Source organism: Filicampus tigris, chromosome 8 (genome assembly GCF_054856515.1).
Source record: "Filicampus tigris isolate MCC_2025a chromosome 8, RoL_Ftig_1.0, whole genome shotgun sequence".
Lineage (NCBI taxonomy): Eukaryota > Metazoa > Chordata > Actinopteri > Syngnathiformes > Syngnathidae > Filicampus > Filicampus tigris.
The window spans coordinates 7,239,399-7,264,314 of record NC_141224.1 but is presented as its reverse complement, the minus strand read 5'-3'; the positions used below and the strand labels follow the sequence as shown (position 1 = coordinate 7,264,314).

At 44.8% G+C, this 24,916-nt stretch overlaps 2 protein-coding genes across 3 annotated transcripts in view; one reads left to right on the top strand and one right to left on the bottom strand.

The window, feature by feature from the left end:
* Positions 1-23,411, top strand: part of erfl3 (Ets2 repressor factor like 3) — a 57,573-nt gene extending 34,162 nt beyond the window's left edge. Inside the window, exons 1-5 of one of the 2 annotated variants that reach the window (XM_086038869.1) lie at positions 4,838-5,146; positions 5,435-5,669; positions 16,885-17,000; positions 17,139-18,253; positions 19,313-23,411. In XM_086038869.1, the coding sequence (XP_085894995.1) occupies positions 5,638-5,669; positions 16,885-17,000; positions 17,139-18,253; positions 19,313-19,960 (1,911 nt within the window). In that variant the 5' untranslated portion in view covers positions 4,838-5,146; positions 5,435-5,637 and the 3' untranslated portion in view covers positions 19,961-23,411. Of the gene's footprint in view, positions 1-4,837; positions 5,147-5,434; positions 5,670-16,884; positions 17,001-17,138; positions 18,254-19,312 lie in introns of those variants that run through there. The other variant, XM_086038868.1, reaches the window with a different exon arrangement.
* Positions 23,412-24,513: 1,102 nt separating this feature from the next.
* Positions 24,514-24,916, bottom strand: part of pou2f2b (POU class 2 homeobox 2b) — a 91,768-nt gene continuing 91,365 nt past the window's right edge. Inside the window, exon 17 of the transcript XR_015087896.1 lies at positions 24,514-24,911. The gene's annotated coding sequence lies outside the window, so the exon portion shown is untranslated. The remainder of the gene's footprint in view (positions 24,912-24,916) is intronic.

Here is a 24,916-nt window from a genome sequence, read left to right as displayed (position 1 = left end):
CATACCCGTCGTCACTTGTCATCAAAGTTTGGGTCGAGTGTTTTGTTGTCTTGGTTCGCATCTTTTTACATGAGTCGTCAAGTCACGTCACGCCAAGTAAAAAGTGAGAGGACGGGAGAGGATGGGGTTGGTCCGCAATGCGACTCATCCTTCAGTACACCTTTGTCAATTAACTTAAGACTGTATTCTAATCAGCTATTTTTTACACATGTACAACGGCAACTAAGTCATAGTAAGTAAAGATTTTATAATGGGGACGAATTGTGCTGGAAAAAACATAACAGCGGCAAGCAAGTGCAGCCAAATGAGCGCATGTAATGCGAGCCATTGAGCGTTTAGTGATCTCTTTGACTTTGGAGTGGACACCGCAGTGGTCACCATGGAGGAGGATCGTGTTTGAACTTGCTCTTTTCGTCCTTCTTGTCACTGGATCGGTTTGAGCACACTTTTCGACACATTTCCTCATTTGTCATTTCTTTTAACAAATCTGTCCATATGGGTGAAAAGCAGAGGACGATGAGGCGAGAGATAGTGACCTAACCCCCACCATCTTCTCTTTGACCTCTACTCTCCCTTTTTCAGGCTCCTTTCCTCCCGCATCAGTCCCAGGGGGAGATACCAGATAGCCATTACGGCATACGCACACACAATCTGCATCAATAATGTAGAAGCTTGTGCGGAGCCCTGACGAAAGGGGTGCGACTAATCTCTGCCCTGGGACACTAGAGAGAGTGCAACAGCATCGTGGGGCAGGTGGTAGAAAATGATGCAAAAAGGGGGTGAGGAGCAGCGAGGGGTTGGGGGGTGGTTGGAGGGTGGCGACCAGTGAAAGGGAAGATGAGATGGGGCGAGCGGCATGACATGCGGAGAATAGAGAAAAGAAAAGTAGCGGGACAGGCAAAGGGGGGGACATTAGGGAAAAGGAGTGGGAAGAGAGCGGGACAATGGCCAGAGTGGGAGAGGAGCGAGGGGGAGGATGGAGGAGAGAGTGAGTGGGATTAAGGGAGCGATGAGATCATAGCTCGTCTGCTAGTCTGTTGTCATCCAGGTCAGATTGCCTCACCCCTTCACGACCACCAATACACCCCATTAACCCAACCCACACCCCGCCCACCACCCAAGTCCTCCTCCTCTCCTGGAGTGCAAATGCCTCGTTTCCTCAGTGTTAGCCTCTCTTCCACACTGGGGGGTGGAGCAAAAAAAAAGACAAAGTAGGAAAAAGCAGATGAGGAGGTACTTGGGAATTCAAATTTTACGGGAATCTAGACCCCAGTTGTGTAGCTCCTGTCTTTGTGCAATTGGAGAAAAAAAAAATCATCAACCTCTGGCACATACCTTTGGAGCAGAATGCAACTTTCACACACACCATATCCCAAAATGTCTTATTTTTTGCGGTTGAGTGTTGCAGGTATAAAACCTTTATTAACTGGACAGCAGTGCCCCAAGTCAGCATTTATGAGCATTGCTCATTTATCCCTCTCAGCCTGATTGGAAATTGGACCGGTGAGCTCTTGACTTGAGTGTCTGGCAACGTCAGATGAGAGACGCTATAGCTCATAGCTTTTAGGCAGTCTGATTGTGGTAAGAAAGGGGAGAATGTACACTAGCAACACAAATAAAATGATGGCTAGTGTGTTTTGGTTTAAGTGGAACACACATGAAACACTCAACCTTTTTGCTAGTGACAGTCAGCAGGACTGTAGCTTGTGGTGAACGTGGCAGTATACATTTTCATGCCCTCCTCCTTCTTGTCAGGCAGCGCAAAACCTTACGACTCAAATGCATGAAACCAGACGATTCAAATCACAAATGTCGTTCAATACCAGCTCCGTTTCGGAGCGCTATCAAGTCAAGAGGAGTGGGAACCAAAACATATTCAATGTTACCGACTACTGTTGACTAATATCTTTGACGCGTGCTACTGAAACTCTCATTCTTCACTTGACATGTTGTTCTACTCATCACTTTCAGAGTTTGGTGAGGTGCGCACGCACGACATTTAAAATGTATTTTAACTGAAGATTTTGGTTTGAACGCCCAAATTTATGAGCTTTGAATGTGTTTGAAATTCGAGGTTCCACTTTAATCGCTGTAATCCAAATCCGTGCTTAAATCTGAGTGTGCCATAGTCCATTACTAACCTACGCTAACACAGCTGTCTGTTCCTAATTAAAGTAACTTTATAGGTCCAATTCGGTATCATAAATCGAAAACAAAAGAAAAATGCAGCGGTAAGTGAGCTTGTCTTATATGTGCTGCGTGACCATGTATTCTCACACAAACAAGCTTATTGCAGCCAATTTGTAACCTCCAATCGTCAAGAGCGTCGTAAACCAAGGACCCGCTGTATTTGTTTTCCATCGCTCGTGTGTTACCGCATCACGACCTACAAGCTTGGCCGTTGACCGCATCGTTGTCCTCCCACAAGCCGCGCATTCTCCAGCGCTATTAAAATCCCGTCTGGAATTTTGGAGATGGAAAACGTGTAGGCATCGTGCACATTTCTCAAGTGTTATTTTGATGGTCCGAATCGTGCCATAGAATCCTGAGTAGGTGGTAACAGCGAGTGAGTCACGGTCCGCGTTTCACAATCACTCCACCCCCCCCGTGCAGCCTGTTGTCAATAACATAAGCAAAGGAGAGCTTGAAAGTGCACGCTTCTGTTCGCATTACATAAGAGCACAAAAAGAAAAATGAGTGTGCAGATTCATAACAGTGTGGCAGATGTGCCACCAACATGATTGTGTTACGCAACCCACCAAATGGTTCTGGGCAGGTTAGCACTGCGCAGATTATCAGAGTGATCTATCTCGCCTCAGGCTGTCATCCAGTAAATCCATTGACATCCATAATCTGGTGATTTGGACCTGTTTGTCTCACAGTTTCCAACCTCATTTCCTGGGTCGCTCATACTTGTGTGTGGTAAGGAAAACAGCTGTGCCATATGTACTGTGTTTCCACACCCACAATCTCACTGTTTATGTCTTGTTTCTTCGGAGCAGCAGGTGTATTGAGATGAGAGATGACTGTTTGTTTTTCCTCTGACCGTAGGAAAGAGTGAGTGCGCTGGCAGGAAAGAGGTGGAGGAGGCCAAGTGTCCCGCACTGGCCACTAACACAACTTTGAGCACAGTAGTTTCAGTGTGTTTCCTGTGAGGAGCCACTGTGGTGAGGCGGTGGCTTCGTGTTAACACAGGAATGTGGTTTGTACAAAGACCAAAGTCGGTCATCCTAAAACGACGTCTGTAGGTGAAGCGATCATGCTGCTACCCTTGCTTGCATTTTTTTTGTTTTCTTATTTTCCGATTTAATTTTTAATGTTGAATTTTTTTCTGCTAAAAGGTGGCAAGGAAATTTCCACCAGGCAGTTTACATCAGGGATGTTAAATTGCTTTTTTTTTTTATTGCGGACCACACCGGAGTTATGGTTAGCTGTTCTAATTGTGAAACCCTGTTAAGAATAAAGTTAGTCGTTTGAAAATCAGAAGTCAAGGGAAAATTGTGGCAAGTAAATGGGCAGCATGGCTCAGCCGGTGGAGTGGTTGTCTCCTAACTTGAAGGTTGTGGATTAAATCCTGAGCCCTTGTGACTATGTTGAAGTGTCCTTGAGCAAGATACTGAACCGCCAATTGCTCCTGATGCTTCTTCATCAGTAGATGAATGAAGAGATGGTGATAAAGCGCTTTGAGAACTTTGAAGGTAGAAAAGTGCTATATAAGTGGAGGCCTTATACAGTACATCTACCGTATCGTCGCTGTCCTGTGAAAAACACTTATGTCCAATTTTTAAAGATTTTTTACATTTTCACGTTAATGCGATGTCTGTAACGCGGAAACACCATTCACGTAAAAATAAGAAAATTGAAAAAAAATGGACATAAGTGTTTTTCACATGACAGCGACGATATTCAAGTCCGGTGGCGGTAGTTTAAATTACAAATGCTCCAAATTTGAAGTCCGACCAACATTTTGTTCTCAAATGACTGTTAATGTTATGTAAATAAAAAAAAGTTTAATAAACAGATTCAGCCTGCGGGCTTTGAGTTACACATATGTAATTTTCATAGCTTGAATAGCACGACGTCTGTTGAGTGAGACACAATGATCCAAGAGCATCTAGAAAATGCGGTACAACATCTTTGCAAAGGTGGAGTGACTGTGGTCTGCGTTTCAGCAAAAAGATTTATTCCAATGTATAGTTTAGACAATGGAAAATCTTCATGTGGTCCATGGAGGAACACACCACCATGCTTCGTGATGTCACAGTTGGCTTGATGTCGCGGGTATACGTACTTGACTGTAGCCTGAGGAAGTTTGCAGGAGGTGAATAGCCGTAAAGGTCAAAGAAAATTGATCCTGTAATCTTCGTATTTATATACATCCCCACACCAAAATGCCAACATAGTGAATTCTTCCTAGCTATAAGCAGCAACGTGAAGTCATTGCTGATATTGTGTGCGGCATAGTTGTGGTAGGCTGTGAATGGGAGCCTTTGTATTATGTGGCAGGGGTTTTAGTTTCAAAAATCTGGGGAAATCTGGGGCGTTTTCTCGCAGTTCTTTTTGACTAACTAAACTAACGTGCAAATCAACTAACCAACTGGGTTAAAAAAAAAACTTAAGTTAAATAAAATGTGAGTTAAGCTGCAAAATCCACCCGTTTTTAGCCATCTCAGGGGGCAGCCATTTTGTCATTTCTGTCGACTGAAAATGACATCACAACTACCCAGGGCTCAGGGAACGACCAATCACCTGTTTTCTGAAGCTGAGCTATGATTGGTCGTTATCGGAGCCCTGGGGCTGTGCGATGTCATTTTCAGTTGACACAAGTGACAAAAGGGCTGCCCCCAGAGATGGCTAAAAACGGGTGGATTTTGTTGCTTGACTCATATTTCATACCAATCAAAACGCCTCTTTTCAACCAGTGGGCCTGCATAGAGCATATTCTTAAAAAAATATGTTTGGGTTGACTTCCGATTTATAGATGCAACTGTTTTTTGTGAACCAATCGATGGACTACAGATCAACCATTGCTGAACTAAACGGATCAAAGCCGTTCTTTTGGAGACATGGCCGAGCTTTCCCAAAATCAAAGCCAAAAAGACCTTTCTCGAGAGCAAGCAGACAGTGTGGGGGAGCACATGGGAAGGTTAGTGAGCAGACATTCATGGTGGACGTGAAATATGAATGAGGACACTCCACTGCAAGCTTGACTAAGCTGCACTCTTATGTGTGATCTATACTTGGCTAGACACTCATAATCCTCTTTCCTCTTGTAGACTCCACTCACCTGAAACAGCTACAAACTGCTGACTCTTATCAGGAGTAAACTTCAAACAAATCTGGACTCCTCGACCCCCAGTGTACCCCCTATTTGTTGTTCAACATCAGCACACTATTTTGTTATTCACAGGCCGCCTACTTTTACCCATGACAGGTTTTGCCTTTCCTGACTGGGCCTACAAGCCGGAGTCGAGCCCGGGATCCAGGCAGATCCAGCTATGGCACTTCATCCTGGAGCTGCTGAGGAAAGAGGAGTACCACGACGTCATTGCCTGGCAGGGAGACTACGGCGAGTTTGTCATCAAGGACCCGGATGAGGTGGCCCGGCTCTGGGGGGCCAGAAAGTGTAAACCCCAAATGAACTACGACAAACTCAGCAGGGCACTGAGGTAAAACGGCTTATATTTGTTTTTTTGTAAATTTGACACATTTAAACACCTAACCTCCAAAATGAAGTCTAATGAGTGTGGATTATTTTGTAATAAGCAAATTTGTGCCCCACTTGTTGCGTTTGACAAGGCAATTAATCAATAGTATTGCTTATAGATTAGCGTAGTCGCGCACTCGGCCACCAACTACACAGCCGCTTTGACTTACTATCTATTTACTTCAGCCATATGCTTTTCAATAACAACGTACAAAAGAAACGATGAAGTCCTTGTCCTGAAATGTGTTGCCCATGTACGTGGCAAAAATCATCTTCCTCCCCAGCGATGTTTTGCCACACTTTTTCTTGCCGTCATTCTTTTTGTCTTCAGTGAGTCAAATGCATGCTTTGAGATCAGGCCGCAAGCCAATATACGGACAAATTAATTCCCCCTTTTCCACAAGTGCTTGGTTACCCACCAGATCATGATTTTCAACCCAAGATAAAAAGTCTCTTCGGCATGTGTTGCACAAGCGACTCCACAAGATGTTTTGCAGTGTACGGAGTAGGGCCTCGCCTGGCCGTTGCAGGTGGAGTAGCCGATAATATCAAGCCATAAAAGAATTCACCGCAGACTTGGATGACTTTTCCATCTCATCAGACTAGGTTGACTGGAAGCATTTCATTCAGACCCCACGCAGGCACAGCCCTTTACACTTTGGCACTCTTTCAGCCAGACATTCCATTAGTCATGTCTGTTTAAATCCAAATAGCAGTGACCCAACCCTGGCCACGTGCCCTCACACACACTATTGACCTGTACCAGTTGAGCGTCCCTTGTGCCAAGTAAAACACTAAACTGTTTGCCCAGTCACACCTCAGTGCCTTTTGCTAGTACTTTTAATTTCCAACAGTAGACACTAAGCCAAGACAGTGATTTGGCTTTGTCGCTTCAAAATCGCCTTTTGAATGACAAGTTTCCAGATGCAAACTACAGCTAGTTGAGCAGATTTATTGTTGTAACATTTGATGATACATAACACAGACAAAAAAAACCCATCCAAACCCTGTTGTATGCTTTTGTTCTGCATTATACGCCAAAATTGCCAATTTGCTGCAGCAGCTTTTAATCTCTTTTTGAATAAAATGAGACTTAACTTTTCAAGAAGGTAAACCAAAAAACCTTGCTCTTCTCCATTGCTTCTTGTCAATGTGTGCAAAAATGACATTAGGGCCGCATCATTGTGGTGCTTGCTTTAGTATCTCTTGAAAATGGACTTTTAATGCTTTGGGGACTTGGGCTGCAGCTATCGCATATTAAATTCTATCGAATAATCGAGTACTGTATTCGGATAATATATATTTTTGTTTGGTAAAAGAACAATTATGAATAGATAAGAGTAATAATTAAGACATTTGACTTAATAAGAAACAACCAACTAGTCTTGTTTTTTAGATAATCAGCAGTTTGGCCTGCTAAAATAGCACATTTGAGTAAGCCTGGTTTGTTTAAAATGTGTCAGGCTGTCAGCAACAAAGGTAGATTCCGCCTTTGAAAAGTAGTCCGGCAGCACTTGTTGCTAGACGCTAGCCGCTGACGCAGTCGCGGAGACAAGTCTAGTCGACCGCAACAATGATCAAAGGAGCACGCCGACACGTGCTGACAAAGGCCAACTTCAAAATTAAAGCCTACTTTGTTTGATGTCCTTGTATGATTTGGAGGGCTTTTATTTTGAAGTTTGCCTTGGCATTGCGTTGGCGGCGTGTTGCCATATGAACACGTGTTTTTGCGACTGGCTTGACTTGTCTTTCCGAGACAAACCAAATAAACAGTTACCCGAGGCGGAAAAAAAATCCTCTAGCATTTTTTTTTAACCGAGATACCCAAATTACCGGAGGACTTGTTTCACTCCTATTGGGGGACTTTTTAAACCTTGAAGAAATGGCCTGAAGTTGCCTTATTGTCCCAGAATTCCCTTTCGAGTTCATTAGTGATAGAAAATCTCTTAAGTAGTAGCGCTGATGACGACCGTGTGTCTCTGGTTTGTTTTCCTTTGACACAATTCCTGTGAACCATAACACCTCAATTACCTCGACTCGAATCAACTTGCTGTTCGTATCCAAACTTAAGATAAAAGACCTTTAAAGAGAGCTCCATGTGTTCTAACAGGAATAGAGGTTCAAGGATTTACCTTGTTTTAAATAGAAGTCTTTTTTTTTTTTCTGGCCCGCTCACTTACCTTTGAGATTAAGATCCATGCAAAGTCAAGAGTCTGCATTTAGAATTCCTCCGCTAGACAGACAAAGAATGTGAGCTGGGACACTTGCGGTCATGCTGATTATTTATAGCATGTCCATCCTCTCTAGCTGTGACAGATTTGAAGCTTAAGCGCGGGTAGAGTAAGTGCTTAAATATAGCGGGTCTTAGCATATATCTTTGCATCCTCCTCCATTCTGGTTCGGTGTGGATAAATGGAGCAAAGTCACCTTTAAGGGACAAGGGCGGGCGACCAAAACTTCCACGTAGCCACCTGACGTGAGACCGGATCTGTCCTCAGAGCCACGCTGCGGTGATGCACATCAATAGTAATGCGGCAGCAAGATTAGCGGCATTTAAGATTAATGAAGTATAGAAAAAGCGGCACACACATGTGTGCTTGTTAACAGGGCGGCACGCTGTCGGAGGCCGGGCCAGCTTGGGCCAGCTCTTCATATGGAGGAAACCTGGAGTCAGCTAATCGCATGTGGCAATTAGCAGCCCCACACATGGGCACCTTCAAAAGTGTTTTGAAGTGTTCCTTTTCATTATCCCCGTTAGTACTTGCACCTTTGTTATTATTGCCTGCCTGCCGAACACATGGTGAAATGTCTTTATTCCCCCCAACCACCCCAGTCTGTCTTTTAATTGGGATTGATTGCTGTGTGGGCTGGTGATGAAAGTGGTTAGCACGATTGCTTCACAGTTGTAAGGTTTAGGGTTAGTCGTAACTCCGCGGCCCTTCGGTGTGAAGTTTACATGTTCCCCCTGTGATTAAGTGTTTCTTTTACTCTTGTCTTACTCACACATTCCAAAAACATGCACCTTATGTTTCTTGAAGATGGGTGTGAACGTGAGTGCGAATGGTTGTTTGTCGATCCCTGGACTGGTTCCCAGCGTACTCCACCTGTAGCCCAAAGTCAGCCGGGTTTGCCTCCAGGTCGTATGTGACCCTAGTGAGGACAACAAGCGCTATAGAGATCGGATGGCTGATTGTTGCGTCGTGACTTTCCGTCAAGAGGACACGGGCCCGGCCTGTGCGTTATTGTGATCTCCCGTTCCCACAGCCGCTGTGACACTTCCACTCCTGTTGAGAGGATTAGAATCACACGGTGTGTTGTTTGGAATGCTTACATGGTTAGACTGTCATTTCATAGTCGTGCATTTCAACCAAGGACGGGCTCACCAGTCATGATTTATTGAATGATTAAGAATGTTGTCACTTGTGTATTTTGGATGGCAGGATTCGGCTGTAACCAGTTTCACTGGAGTACCGTTCTTTTGGCAGCAACGTAAACAACTTTTTATGCAAGTCAGAACGTGCCTTGTCTATCACTAACCTACTCTAATGCACTAGTAAAATTATAAGAAACTTCCTAATAAAGCCCAGTCTAATTTAATGTGATTTCAAAAGATAATTATAGGAACTAATCTAGGAACTAAACATGTTACTTTGATTTTCCATTCATAAAATTGCTGCCGTATACAATATACTATACACCATCAGCCAGGAGGAAGTTTCTCTGCATCCTGAGAAAGCATACATGTTGATTTTGTTTATAACTGTTATCAAAGAAAATTGCTTGGAGTGGAAAAATCCCAAAGCTGAAAAATAACACTCCAGATTTGTTCAGTAAAGTTGAAGTAATTTCCATTTTTCAGAATTGCTATTGGATAATTGGTATTTATAAAGGTATTTTTTCGGAACCTAAATGTATCAGTTATTAGTTTTAGCATCACATATTATTGATTGATACCCAGCCTTATATAGTTGGTCGACTACTGTTTACAACAGTGCTCCTTAACAGCGACGTAACCCGAATTGATACTCAAATTGTAATGCGCCGTAGTCCATCACTGCTAATGCAGTTGTCAAAATTACTGTATTTTCGTTTTTGTTGTTGTTTTTTTCATTCTTTTTTTTAAATAGAGTAGGTGTGGCTTATATAAAGGGGCGGTTTATAGTCCAGAAAATACCGTAGTTAATATTTGTGTGAAAAACCACTTCGGTGTTACAGATGAAAAAAAACAACCCCCCCAAAAAAAACCATGAAAATCGGCAACTGACCATCCCTTCTTATAACACGTGACAACGTATTCGTACGCTAATCGATGCGCAAACCCCAGTAGTCGTTTCCATATGTAATCTTGAATCGTATGTTGGGAGAGTCAAAAAGTGAGGACCCCCTGCATTATTGGGTCAGATGTTTCAGGACTTTTGCTAAATGTTCCCATGATGTTTTATTTTTTAGAATGGCATGAAGGTCCGTCAAATGCTCTTGCCCTAAATGGTCCACAGGTAAACCATCTGAACCTCCTTTTTCATCTTATAGTACAGACAGCGACTTAATGAGCTCCCAGCCCCCCTCTCTCAGAGGCACATCAGCCGCCGGTCAGCAATCGCACATGGGTTCCCTACACGGTGGTCAAAGGTCAGAGGGGGCTGCCGCACACAGCTGGAAAAGATTAACAAGCCAACACGTGTGCACATACACAAGCAAACCATTGTACCAGGACCGTCTGGTTTACATGCACGTTTGGTGTGTTAGCTTAATTTCTGAATGTAATTGAGCAGCGGTGGACCACCACTACTGGCAATTGGCTGCCTTTATAAAAGGAGCAACTATGCAAAAAATGCTAAAACTGAATGAATTGTGAGAAGTACATTTTAACAGTGAGTGCAACCTCCAAAGTTGATTACAATATAAGTTTTCCTACCGGAAATTATGTAAAGTAGCTTTTAAAAAAAATAAAGACATATCTTCTTAAATTGTCCATATTATCAGGACAAGTTAACCACTAAACGCCGCTGGCAGAGCGAGTTTTTATGTATTGCAACAAGTATGAAAATAATAATAAATAAACCACTGTGCAGGTGGTCCTTGGTTCACAGCATCCCAACATACGTCTTGAAGCTACGAAAGGCACGCAAGGAACTAGTTTGCGCAGTGGCACAAGAAAGTAGAGTTGCCTCATATGGCCTCAAAATTAAATCTCCAAATCTGATTTCTGCTTTTAATCGATTCGTTACTATTTTATGGTTTTATTTCTCCTGATACCAAACAAGCTTTGAAACATGTTTTTTTCCAAAATAAACAAGCATCAAGTTCCACAAAAATATAATGTACTGTCAATATGTAATAAATATTTCGTCTTTACAGAGAGAAAATTGAAGAAAATTGCCTTAAGTCAAAACGAGTATATAAACACAATCCTTCATGATTGAACATTTTAAATCTTAAAAAAAAAAAAAATAAGATAGCGAGTCTTTGATTTAATTTTCTTTTTTTTTTTTTTTAATTGTCTGTGGTGGGATCGGAAAAGTCCCAAACTATATCAACCCAATCTTTTAAGTTGGCAATAATCACTCTGCTTTTGCAACTTAACTTCTCTCTGCTTGCAGCCATGTTGTTAGTTTGAGAAGTGGACGTCAGCGGGGACACACTTTGAACTATGGAAACTGAAAACAAAATTTTTTTTAATAGTTAATCCTTCAGGCATGCGCATGTTTTGTTTTCCCAAGTTTGACTTTTGACTGGGCATATTCTTGTAAAAAAAAAAAAAAAAAACGATGATTTGAACTTGGAATTGTATCACTTTTGGAGGGTTCACCACAGCAGGCTGCAACGGATGCACACGTCCACGTCACCTCAGTGACCACATCCACACAACAGGCTGCAGGAAACGCACTCACTGTTACTCATCCAGCCAGCTTGTAGGTCAGAAGGCCTCCGTGGCAAGAAAGTTCACGCCTGCGCTGTATCGCTCTGTATTCAACGTGCATGTGTGAGCTTCCCATTGTGCGTCCCTGCTGTGTGTTTGTGTATACATGATGTGTGTGTGTGTGTGTGTGTGTTCTGCATTGTCCTGACTGAATAAGACTTTTATATGCTCCACACTTACACACACGCCAGAGTGCATGTTGGCCTTCGCAGGGCATGTGATCACCATAATCGGACCCTCACCAAGACCACCACGCCATACCCTCCTACTCACACACACATGCACACAAACACGCAGAACATGTGACACCTTGACTAATCACACACCCCACACCAACCCACATCACACGTTCTTTAGTGAGATGGTAAACACTCATCATTGATGACTCACAGGCAAAAAGCTCACGTGTTCATCTTGCACACTCACACCCACGCACACCTGAGTTTTGTGACCGTGTGTGTGCGTGGTGACGAAAGGAGCAGAAAATAAACGGAGCTCATAGGGAGTATTGTAATCCCAACTTCCTGTCACAGTCAGCGCCTATTTACAGCACAACAATGGGCAAAGGCACAGCCTGCACACACACTCGCCACTGGGTCGCTTCCACAATGCTTTTTGTGTGTCTGTCTGTAGGACGACACGACACTATTGTGAGCTCATGCGTGTGTCGTGTGTTCGGGGGGGGGGGGGGGGGGGGGGGGACGTGTTGCTCTAAAAGAGAACCTTCTGGAATAGGTGTGGCAGGTTTAGGCTGCATCTGCATGTTTACAAAAAAAAATCAATACAGTAGGGCTGTGCAATTCATCGAAATTCAATTACAATGACGATTATTACACTCCACGATTACAAAATTGGCGTAAAAAACTATTATTGATATGAATTTACATCAACGCACTATGTTTGTTTACACACAAGGAAATCATACTTGGAATTTATACTTTTTTTTAGAGATATTTTGCACCTTTTTTTATGTTATAATAACTAATTTTGTTTGGAACTTACATAATTATAGTGCTTCAAGGAAATGTATTTATCTTTATATTTTTTACGTTCAAACATCTTGTTGTGTACCAAAAAATAAATGATCGCTTGAATAGTCGTGATTTCAATTATTACCAAAATAATCCTGATTAATATTTTTTTTCATAATTGAGCAGCCCTACAATACAGAGTGATCAGCCCTAATCACGAGACAAACCAATTTTAGGAAATGAACCGTTGTGAATCAATGAGTTATTACAGAATATCACATTTGAATACATTAATCGCTTTAGGTTGAACACCCTGCCCTGGATGCGGATCAGCCTCTGATTTATTTGGATTTCCAAACAAAATTTCAACTCGTAAGTAATAGAAGTTGATCATTTGTTCCATGGTCATCGTCATTTAAACTTGTGCGAGCAGTACTGGAATTTTAACATTAACTGTGATTTGATTAGGTGTAAAATTTAGTTCAGGGAAGTTGGAGCGTATCCCAGCTGACTTTGGGTGAAATGCTGGTTACACCCGGTACTGGTCGTTTGTGAATCTCAGGGCACATATAGACAAAAAATATTCACACCTATGATGAATTCAGTCTTCAATGACCCTAACTTGCATGTTTTTTGGGATGTGGGAGGAAGCCATAGTAACCACAAAAAAAATAAAAGAAAAACAAAATAGTTGTTTAAAAAAAAAAATCGCATAAAATATTGGGCGATCGCTTTTATATTTGCACAGGTTGAAGTGGACATCAGTAAGGAAATGCATATGAATTTGTCACCAAAAATCAATTGGTTTCGATTTTCGGACAGACGATCTTAATGCTGACATCATTTTTACATACAGACAGACCAACAGTATTACAATGTATCAGACCAATCAACTGTGTGTGTAAACTGTTTACTTTGGGGGTAAAGCTGAATGTCGGGGCACCTGTGGATCCATCACGATGGAATCAGGCGCGTAAGAGAGTGGCGGGCAGCTAAACGCAGGCACTCCAAGAATCTCTTTCTTCTCTTTTGAAGTGAGTTCAAATGCTCTTCAAAGAGCGCCTGTCCGCATGATGGCGCAGGAGGAGGAGGAGGAGGGGTGCACAGGAAGAGAGTGTTTGACCATGTGCTCTCTACGCAGCCGCGGGCGCCGCAGATTGAATTAAGTTGTTGTCTTGCTCAGACGCAAACCAAGATTGGGAAGACAGAGCTACCAAACATTGCATTGTTCAAGTTGATATTATACCTTATGTCGTTTACATACAGTATCACTTCGCACACACCGAAATCATCACAAAACCACGTGAAATCACTTATTTATGCAGTAAACAAAAATGATACTTTATTACGCTTTCATTGATTAAAATGGGAGAATACGTCACCGACGCCAGCCATCCACATCAAAGTCGACAGTCACGCTGTTCACCCGACCACACAAAAAGCCTTTAATACTGGACAAAAGCAAACAACTGTGGTTCTATCGCCTTTCCAAACTCTTTTTCAAAAGTTTGAGAGCCATTTAGTGATGCAATAAATAAAACAATAAGCCGACTAAGCACTGTAATAGGCGGAAATGAATATGTACGCACTTTCATTCATGGCTGACACACTTGTGCGCCGAAACAACGCACTCATCTATTTTCAACAAAACAGGCTTCCTCCAAAGTACCCGATTTAACGATTTTCACTCGTGATTGTCGAAGAAGCATCCAAACTTTAAACCTTTAGGCAACATAATGCCTCGCTCTGCTTGCACAAACTGAGGGAAGAGGCGGAGTTTTACAACACTTCTCAGACACTTCACGTGTTCAGGAGAGTTCATGGATATCTTCTCAAGCTATTTTCAACATTGTGAATTGGTTAATAATAATTAAAAATATCAGATGACGTGGAGACAGATCAACAGTATCAATTTAGGCATGATGAAGTATGAAAATCGACCATATTTGGAAATACAGCGTTGCCCCCTAACACTAATGACATGTCACTTTAACACTTTCGAAATCACTGACTGGCTTGCAATAATGAGAAAAGCTTCTGTTGTTGCCGTGGCCACCTAACTGTCAGCCTACCGAAAATAATGCTGGAGATTGCACTTTGCCGTAATATGCAGCGCTAATGCAGACTTTGATCAGACAATGTTCATTTTGAGACTTAAAGTCACCTTTTAGTACCTCCAAATTTGATTATACATTCAAGCACTTGTGCATTCATTGGGTTGACTTCTTGAGCTTCTGATCACCGGTTGCTTTAAAAGTATAGCCATTTGCTTCCTTGAATTCACCATCGTGGCCTTAAAAGTAAATTACTCATTCAAACTCACATATATAAGTGATGTTAGACGGGGTTTTTTTTTTTATCCCCCGAAGTGGACATTTTTACATCATTAAAAGCTAAAAACTCCACGGCATGTCTATCATGAGTAGAAAAAAAACTTGCGACCAATTTTGCACCACAGACAGATGGGCAATGCTAAATTGCAGAAGTGTTTATCTTTTGTCTTTGAATATGGACAGAGCGTGGCGGCAAAATTTGACATTGTCTTTTGTGAAGGTCCTTTGTTAACCAAACCCCGTGCCCTCTGTGTATACAAAAGCCTAATACGAGGAGGCAAAGTGCGACGTTGCCCTGCTCAACCGTCATAATGATAGACAACGGCCTCCGATTAGCTCACCTGCATATCCCGCAGGCAGCCTGGTCGCTCGCATGCTGGACTTAACTGCTGCCAGCTGAGCGACACACGGCGATCTAGCAAAGCACACTCGACTCACGTTGCGCAGACGTGCGGGGCGCAGCGCCACATCGAGGCGGCGAGCGGTACTTTTCATCAGACCCATCTCCCGCTTCCTCTTTCGACTCGGCTCGAGAGGTTACGTAAAGCCGATGCGTATCCCAGGAAGAAAGTAAGAGTGGTGTTACATAAAGAGATGTACTGTAGCCGGACAAAAAGGTTAATAAAAATGCAGCCCTGCACTGTTGGCAGTAGCCACGGGAGAGGAAAGGCTCGTGGAGTGAGAGCACGGGAGGGGAAAAAAAAACAACAGAGAATGGAGGTTACATAAACAAATAAAGATGGGCCAGATTCTTAGTGGCTTTGCTTCGGCATTACATAAAGAGATGATTCCGTGGCTCGACATGAAAAGCGGAATGTTTGCTGGTGTGAGACATCGCACAACCTCGCCTTCCAACGCAGGAACACACACCGTCTCCAAGCTCAGGCCTTCCGCTGCTTCTCATCAACCTGTTGTCTTTTTCATCATGCCGTCAAAGCTAACCCCCCCCCTTGTGTGGGTCCGCTCCGTCACGTAACACTCGGTAATATGTGTCTTTAGCAGAGGAGGTACAGTGGGCGCGCTTATTAAAGCGTGCGTTTGATTGTGTGCTGTGCAACTGTCAGCAACCTCAGTCACTTGAAAGATAAAGGTTGTCTTTTAATAGCTTCACCAGCCGGTGGGCGGAGATGAAACGGAATGAATATGTATTATCGCAGTGTTGCTCAAAGAATCGTAAACAAAAGTCACTGCTACATGCTCAAAAGCATTCTTTCATTTCCATGTTTTGATTTTGAATACAAAAATTCAAAATGTCACCTTACCAAGACTCCAGGAAAAGTTACCAAAAAAATCACCAAGACAAAAGTGATATCCCTTTACAGTGGTGCTTTGAGATAACAACACCTTCTGGTGTGCGCACCTTGGCCACCTGGCGAGAGTATAATACAAAAATATACTTTGCAGACGATAAAGAATATATGCCCATACATACAATAAAAGCATTCATATACTCCTCTGTGTGTGTGTGACTCATTGGCACAGACCCACACAGAATACCACTTACCCCCAAACCGCCAACTTTACGTATAGAAGCCATTAGAACGTACATTTTCCATATGCCATCTTGTTAGCAATTGAAAGAGAATCGGGTGCTCTACTTGGCCGTCGATTCACTCTAATTTGCTCTCTAAAGCAAACCAGCGTCACTTAATTTTTTAAAGAATTAAGTATGAGAATCTGCAAACTCCACACCGGAGCGATGATTCAAACCCAGAACCCCAAAAACGCGTGGCTGACGTGGTAAACACATCAGCCCTCATCAAAACAAATATTTAGGACAAAAATATTGCTTTCATTCTCCATCCAGAAAATGCTTTCAAATTAGGTTTAGCTTTTCATTCTTTAATCATATCAACATATATTGGTTTTCTTGCAATAGATTGATGTTGCAGTACGGTGATACTATGGTGTGATATCTTTACTAATCCTCCGTGTGTTGCCGTTCGTCATCAGATACTACTACAACAAGAGAATCCTCCACAAGACCAAAGGCAAGCGGTTCACCTACAAATTCAACTTCAACAAACTGGTGTTGGTCAACTACCCGTTCATCGACATGGGCTCCACCGGTAAGCCCGGAGAGCGGAGCGCTGCATGTGCGCACTTGTTTATGTGCCTCCTAATCCCACAATATGATGCCGTGATTATGACGGATTAGATGAGAAAGCTCTGTTGTTTCTCAGTATCTTCATCTCTGCCGTTCCCAGGAAACGGCGTCCCTCAGAGCGCCCCACCCGTCCCCTCCGGTGCAGGGACCCACTTCCGGTTCCCTCCCTCCACGCCCTCGGAAGTCCTCTCACCGAATGAGGACCTGCGCAGCCCCGGAAGCCTGTACGGCACCGTGGCCCGCCGGGTGGCCCGCGGCTCCGTGAGCGACTGCAGCGACGGCACCTCTGTCAATTCGGAGATAGAGGATGCCGGTACGGGCGGCGGGGAGGACAGGGCGGAGAGGAGTATGGGTGGCGGAGGAGGTCCCGGAGGGGGAGGGGGCGGCTACAGGAGCATCATCCACCCCCGCTTGACTCACGAGTTTCTGTTCCGCAACGCCGGCGCTCACCCGGGCTCCCGCGGCCCCGCCGGGCACCGCATCCACCCGGAGCCTTTGTCCCCCTTCCCCGTGTCGCCCCTGCCTGGGCCGGGAGTAGCGGGTCTCCTGGCCCCGCCTCTGTCCCCAGCTCTCAGCATGACTCCAGCGTCCCACCTCCCTTACACTCCCTCGCCCACTCTCTCGCCCATGCTGGGGTCCCACTTCTCCTTCAACCCCGAGGACATGAAGCGCTACCTGCAGGCCCACACCCAGTCGGTGTACAACTACGGGCTCAGCCCCCGGGCTTTCCTGCAGTATCCCAACATCGTCATCCCGCAGCCTCACCGGCCCGCCGCCGACAAGGTGGGCCCGGGCGGCGACCGGGGGGCGGCCGAGCGAGTGGAGAGAGAACGGGGGAGTGAGCGACACCATCACGCCCCGCTGTCCCACTCCGCCCACCACCACCACCACCACCCGCCTCACTCTGTCCACCCTCACCCCCATTCCCACCCGATGCACCACACGCTCCACCTGGGCGAGGAGCCCCCGCACATGTCCAAGTTTAAGCTGCAGCCGCCGCCGCTGGGCCGTAAGCAGAGGGACGGGCAGGGACAGAACAAAGCCCGGCAGAGCTCGCTGTCCTCCGGCTCGGCGTCCGGCTCCATGTCGTCCACGTCCGGCCTGGGATCCTCGCTGTCGTTTGGCAGCGACCTGAGCTCGGCCAGCGGCTCGGGCCTCATCTCTGCCTCCTCCTCAATGCAGTCCCTCAACAGTGCAGGCCTTCCCAAAATAAAGGTAAGAGGCCTTTTTTTTTTGTTTTTTGTCTTTTCAAATTGTTTAATACATACCGCAAGTGATATATGTGGGGGACAGGGATTGAGTCTTGTGGTAAATAGCGCGTGCCTGCATACTGTCTTGTCCCCTTTTTGACCTGTAAAAATAGCAGTCAAGCAATACTGTTTTTTTTTTTTTTGTTAGCTTTACAGTAGCCACTCAGCAGAGCGGAAACAAAAAATATCGCTGTCTAACGTCTTCACTTAACAACCCGGGCTAAACTCAGTCTCTCCCAGACATACCCGCAGAAAGATTTTCGACACTATTTTCCGTCAGCCACGGCAGCCCCGTATCAGGCCACTGTGGAGTCGGGACAAAGCGGGATGGTCGGGAGAAAATGCGAGGGGATGGGCTGAGCAAATGTGAGAGGCTGTGATTGCCTTGGATGCGCAGTGAGATGTTTAAATTGCCAGTGGCCACCATCTTTGCGGAACTTTCTAAAAAATAAATAAATAACATGGAATACCATTTTACTCTAATTTAAAGGTGTTTGCTGTCCCAACTTTCTATAGGCGATATCACACAAAAACATTCCCCACAAAGGCTAGCACAAAAAACTCAATTTCTCCGGAATCCATCGTCAGATTTTGGAGATTCTTGATGCATCGCACTCAGGTCGACGTGGCCATTCCAACCAGACTGTCATTTTTTGTACATGAATTGTGCGGATCAAACCTTGGAAGCGGTCTGTAGTGCGATGGGAAGAGTATTTTTTTCCTCTTCTAAAGCGGAGCCATGTGTTTACTTAACCTGCAATGCCTGCTGTGGCATACCTCTTTATAAAGCTAACTGTTGAGTGAGTGAATGAGCGAGTGATGGCCTCTCTTGCTGCCTGAAAGTACAAGTGCAGTGTGCAGCGCGTATGTGAGTAACAGGCTTTCTAATTTGTGAACTAGTCGTTTTCAGAGAATACAATCAATAATATGATCAAACATTTATTGAGCGGCGGTATATGTGTGTGATGTGGCTAAGAACCTTGAGCGTTTTGTTTCCTGTTTCTCAAAAGTAATGTGATTCCAGGTGGAGCCCATCTCAGACATCGAGTCAGAGGAAGAGGTGGAGGTGACCGACATTAGTGACGAAGACCCCGACGAGCGCGATGAAGACTTTGAGCTCTTTGCCCATCGCCTTTCCGGGGCGCCGAACCGCCACCGCAATCACCTCATCTCCAACGGCTCGGCCGCCCACCCGTCCCTCCCCGACGAGGACCTGGACGAGGATGTGTTCAAAGCCCCCGCTCCTCCTCCGCCCGGCCTCATGCCCTTCTTGGCCTCGCAGCACGGCTACTTCAACTCGCAGCGCGGGCCGCCCGCGCTCAAGACCGAGCCCGCCGAGCCGGCGGACGCCAGCCCTCCCCCGCATCCGCCGCCCCAGACCAAGTGCATCCCCCTCAAGCTGCGCTTCAAGAGGCGCTGGAGCGAAGACCAGCGCATGGAGGCCTCGCAGGAGGAGTCCGACGACAAGAAAGTCCGGCCTCAGGAGGAGAGGGACCTCCGTCGGGGCAACGGCCGGATGGAGACGGAAGAGGATGGCGCCAGGGAAGTGGACAGCCCCCTTCTCTCAGCTTACCAGAGCTCCATAGCCCCGCCCCTGCCCGCACATGGGCGGGCGAGCGCCGAGCTGCATCGTGCCACGGCGCAGCTGTCCCTGGAGAACAAAGACTGCTGATGGGATTGGATGCCAGAGGTGTGTAAATGGTTCCTCTGTAAGCCCCAAAGCCCCTCCGCCCGGCCCGCGTCGACCGTCACCTCAAACACCGCCTTACTCTGACAGATCCCCCTCTGACAAGTTTTCAAGCAGGATTCTTCTGGGACGCATTATTTGGGACGAGGTACTTTGTTTCACCTAGCGCAGGAACACTGACTGTTAAGCCACGTTTCCACCCGGCAGTGCGGTTCCGTTTGCATGCCATGCTACGAGAAATCAACCCTGATGGCAATACCTACATGAATATCATACAGGAAAAGCCTTTTTGGACCTCTGTGTTAAGGGATGGGTACATCTCACATTTGAAGCGGGTCGGTCACCATTTCCGGTGCCTCGGAATCGACCCCAGTACTCAACGGTACCAATTTTCGGTACTTGAGTGTGTGCGTCTATAGAAATAAATATTGATTTATTTAATAAAATAACATTTTTTTGAAAAAGTTTTAATTTCACATTGACTGTTAAAAATATAAACATCATGAATTTAAAAACCAATGAGGCCAAAAAAGATGGGGTGAGAATAAATAGATTTACATTTTTATAAGTAATAACGTGTAAATGATAACAAATTACAAAATACAAATCGCGAACCGAAATTGGAACCGAAACATGGCAGTGTTTGGAGTCACGTAAATCAGTGCTAGTACTGACTCAAATTGGTCCATGCCAAAAAAAAAGTACTGGCTTTGGTACCCATCCCTACTCTACGTTTTGTACCCCAGTGGTTGACTGCTCTAAAGTTAGCTCTGTTAGTTTCTTGGAATAAGGATAAGTCACACGATGGACTAGAGGTTAGCACGTCCGTCTCCATGTGCCCTGTGATTGGCCGGTGACCATTCCGGGGTGTATCCCTCCTCTCATCCAACGTCATCAGGGAAAAGCTTCGGCTAACCCGCCGTTCAAATGAGGACGTGCGCTGTAGAAAATGGACGAAGAAAACACGTACGGTACCGAGATGAACGGAACGGTACTGCTGGGTGGAAACGGGTCATGAGTGGACTGCGATCAGACAGACTCGTGGATGGTTAACCTCTCCCAAGGCCAGTCACGCTCCAAAGCGCCGCTCCCGTCTCTTGTCGCATTTTCCTCAGGGGTTTACCCTTTGCCACTCCCCCCCGCCCCCCAACTCGCTCTCTCGACCACATTGTACATAGGCGACCATGACAAGTGCCTGCTTTTACTAGCCTCGCTTTGCAGGATGACGAGGAAAAGGCGGGCACAGGGGCTCTTTGAGGACCGGAGGGTGTCGGGCGCTGACGCGTGACTCTTCAACCTGGCCCACTCCACTCAGGGAAGCCAGTTGCCGTTTGGAAAGAAAAAACAGAATGCACGTCCTCTCAGAGCCCCCTTGTGTCCTGCCTGATCTTCTGTCTTCTGCCGATAGTCCGCTCTCGGAGAAAAGCTTAACACCCCCCCCCCACACACACACACGTTGACGACCAAGAACTACTTTCCTTGACACACTTCACCAGCCTGAGCTCCTCTAACAATCAAAACACACAGAAGCGTGAGTGGTCAACTCAACCAGCAAACACAAACACACACTTTGACATGCTCTCACAGACTTTACACTTTCAAATTTATTTCATAATTATCATTGTAAGAATGTCACACGTAGATCATCCCTGGACAGATCCACTGAATTAACTCAGAGATAGTGACTGTGATCACTCTTAGGCACCCTGTGAGTGAGTGAGTGAGAATGTGTGTGAGTGAGGTGTGAGAAAAAGTGAGTTTGTGTGTGTGAGTGAGATAAAGTGATATATATGTGTATGATAGCATGTGAGTGTATGAGAGAATACGTGGAAAGAGAAAAAAGTGTGGGAGTGAAAATGAATGAGAGCTTATTAGAGAAAGTGAGTGTTTATGAGAGAGTGCGTATGTGGGGCAAAAAGTGAGTGTGTGACTGAATGTTGAGAGAAAGTGGGTATGGGGGAAAATGTGTGAGAAAGTGAATGTATGCGAATGTGAGTGAGTGTGTTCAAGAAAGTGTGTGAGAGAAAGTAAATGTATGAAAGAAAGTGAGTGTGAGAGAAGGTATGTGGAAGAAAGTTTGTGACAGGGCAAATTGGGTTATTCGTGAAACTATTTATCTTGTTTTTCTGTTTTCAGTTTTTTCCCCAAAGTGTGCCTTAAACTTTTATGGCTACTTTTCCATGTGTTTCTATGTGTGAGAGCAAGATAATTTGGCGTTGGATCAGGATTAGTTGGTGCAACCATTTTCCATTTTTGTAACCAGTAGTGTCATTTTAACATCGTACACTTTTTCTATTCACAGCCCTGCCGTGTCACTTCCTCCTGTCCTGTGTGAGGGTGTGTGTGTGTGTGTGTGTGTCTGTGTGTGAGAGAGACTAAACCTGTTTCACGTAGGATAGATTACAAGTGGTCTCCTAATCTTGTTTGTACTTTTACCGGTCATTTTTGCAGCCACAACTGAACACAATGGTTCTGCATCACCAATCCAGGCCTGCGTGTGAGATGCAGCTCAGGGCGAAAGGGTAGCGAGCGAGGTTTTGAGGTTAATTATTACTGTATGGAAGCGTCTGACGCACGTCCTGAAATGCCCTCTCTTCTCATTACATGTGCACTCACACACACAATCACACACGCACTATCGCCGATTATTGGTGTCGCAGGACCAGCCGGATCCATAAGTCCTCCAGGCAGCTCTATGATTGAATTCCCCTCACTCTTTTGTCTAGATGAGAGCATGTCACTCACGCATAGAGTACATGCATACACACACGCGTGCGCGCGCGCGCACACACACACACACACACAGGTGCGCGTGTACTTGTAACTAACCGCTGCCTTACTGCTGACTTTTCCTAACCCAAAGCATCTTTTCCTCGCTTACAAAACAAAAAATAACGCAGCACAAAGATTCTCAATCAAAAGGACAAAGGTTTATTTTTGTGATGTTAATATTGTTCTTAAAATCCCCTCCACTTGGCATTATTATTACTATTGTTGTTATTATTCCATAGCTTTTTCTGTCGTGTACATCCGATCCCCTCCAAGCCTCTTTTACTGTTTTGAGATTTAACCTGGTGTATTAGAACTCAAATGAGTCCAATCTTACCCATTTTATCTCGCCGTGCAAGCCCCCCTCCCCAATCATCCTTTAAAGTCTTTTTTTTTTTTTTTTAAATCGTGTAGTTACATTGGGGGAGGTTGTATCATTTGAGGACCCTCCGCCCCCCCCGATTGTGTGGACTATTGTTTATGTAAATGTTAAGAGCTTGTTACGTAACACTCTTGACACGGAGATGAGATCAATTAATCCCGTGACGTAACATCATCATCCTCACCTTTCCCCCATCCTTTTTTTTTTTTACCCCTCTTCCCCTCCCTCCCCCAAAGTTGTAATTATGCTGTAATCAGGGTTAATTAAAACCAGTGAAAAGCCAAAACAAAAGCTCCCGTGTGTGTTTGTTTGTCTGCTTGTCTCACTTGTATGCAAATGTATGCTTTATTGATATTAAGTAGCCAGAGAAGCAGACTGAGAGTTTTAATTACCTGCTTGTTTGTCAACAAAGAGATCCACTTTTGAGGTTTGAGTCTCACACACTTTTAGATTTGATAAGACTTGTTCAGGAAAGCTCAGTGCAATCACATTATCTACTTGACTCTACTTCCTCGAGAACAGGCACGCAAATATTTCACTTCGAGTATTTACATAAGAATCCTAGAACATTAATTAATTCATTCTTTGGTGCTTATTCGAGGTTGGGTTACGGAGGCGGTAGATTAAGCAGGGGAGCCTAGACCTCTCCCTAGCCACTTGTCCAGCGACTCTTGGGATCCCGAGGTGTTCCCAAGCCAGCCGGGAGACAGTCTCGCAAGTGTGTCCTGGGTTGTCCCCAGGGCCTCCTCCCAGTGGGACGTGCCTGAAACACCTCACCAGTAAGGCATCCAGGGGGCATCCAAACCACATGCCCGAGCCACCTCATCTGGCCGCTCTCAATGCGGAGGAGCGGCGGCTCAACTTTAACCCCTCTCAGGTGATTGAGCTCTTCACCTTATCTCTAAAGGCCTAGATAGACCAATCTGACGTTGGCCAAGGGGGAACGGGACATTTCAGGCCAATCCCGGCTGGCCCCCGCCCCGGCCACCAGACGCTCACCTTAACCGGTAATCTACATCTGGGCAAGGGAAAACTGAATCCATTATTTTTATTCATCATAGGGGGGTCTCTGAGAAGTCTTTGGACTAGTCACTAGTCCCTCACTTCGGACCTGTGTTCTGTCCCTACCAGAGTCATAAATCCCCAGACAATTTAGCCCCTATAGGATCATTGGGACACAAAAACCCCTTCACAGACGAGAATGGTGGGTTCCGACATTTGTGTAATTAATGTAGCAATTAAAAAAAAAAAAATCTCATTAATTGGCTAGCTGAGGTGTCTTAAATATAATTAAAACAAAATTGTAAAATAAAGGTTGATTTTTTTTTTCACATGGCCTTAGTTTACCATTTTATTAAAGATCTCTTTATGCTTGATCATAAATGCATATATTTCATTTTTTGTTCATCTTTTTCATCATTAAAATAGTCAATATCTTTAAACTTAAAGAAATGAAACATCTATTTTTTACCATTTTAAATGATAAACAAAACAGTATTCCATGTAACTTTTATTTTGCACATTTTTATTTAAAAAATGGCGTCATATCTTTGAATATTTTAACTTCTTGTAAACTGGGAAAGCATGTGGAGCCCATTAAATTTCGGCTGTATTCTATGCTAGTCCATTTTCTTTGTTTAATGTTGTATTCCTGCAGTTATAAAATCTTCGAGCGCCCTCTGGTGGTACACTTTTGTCCCTACAGCTTTTGGTGCTGTCTGAAGAAGCAGGAGGAAAGAGTCAGCGGGCTGCAGTGGGGAGGGTCATCTGTACAGTTTTTGTCTCCTGTT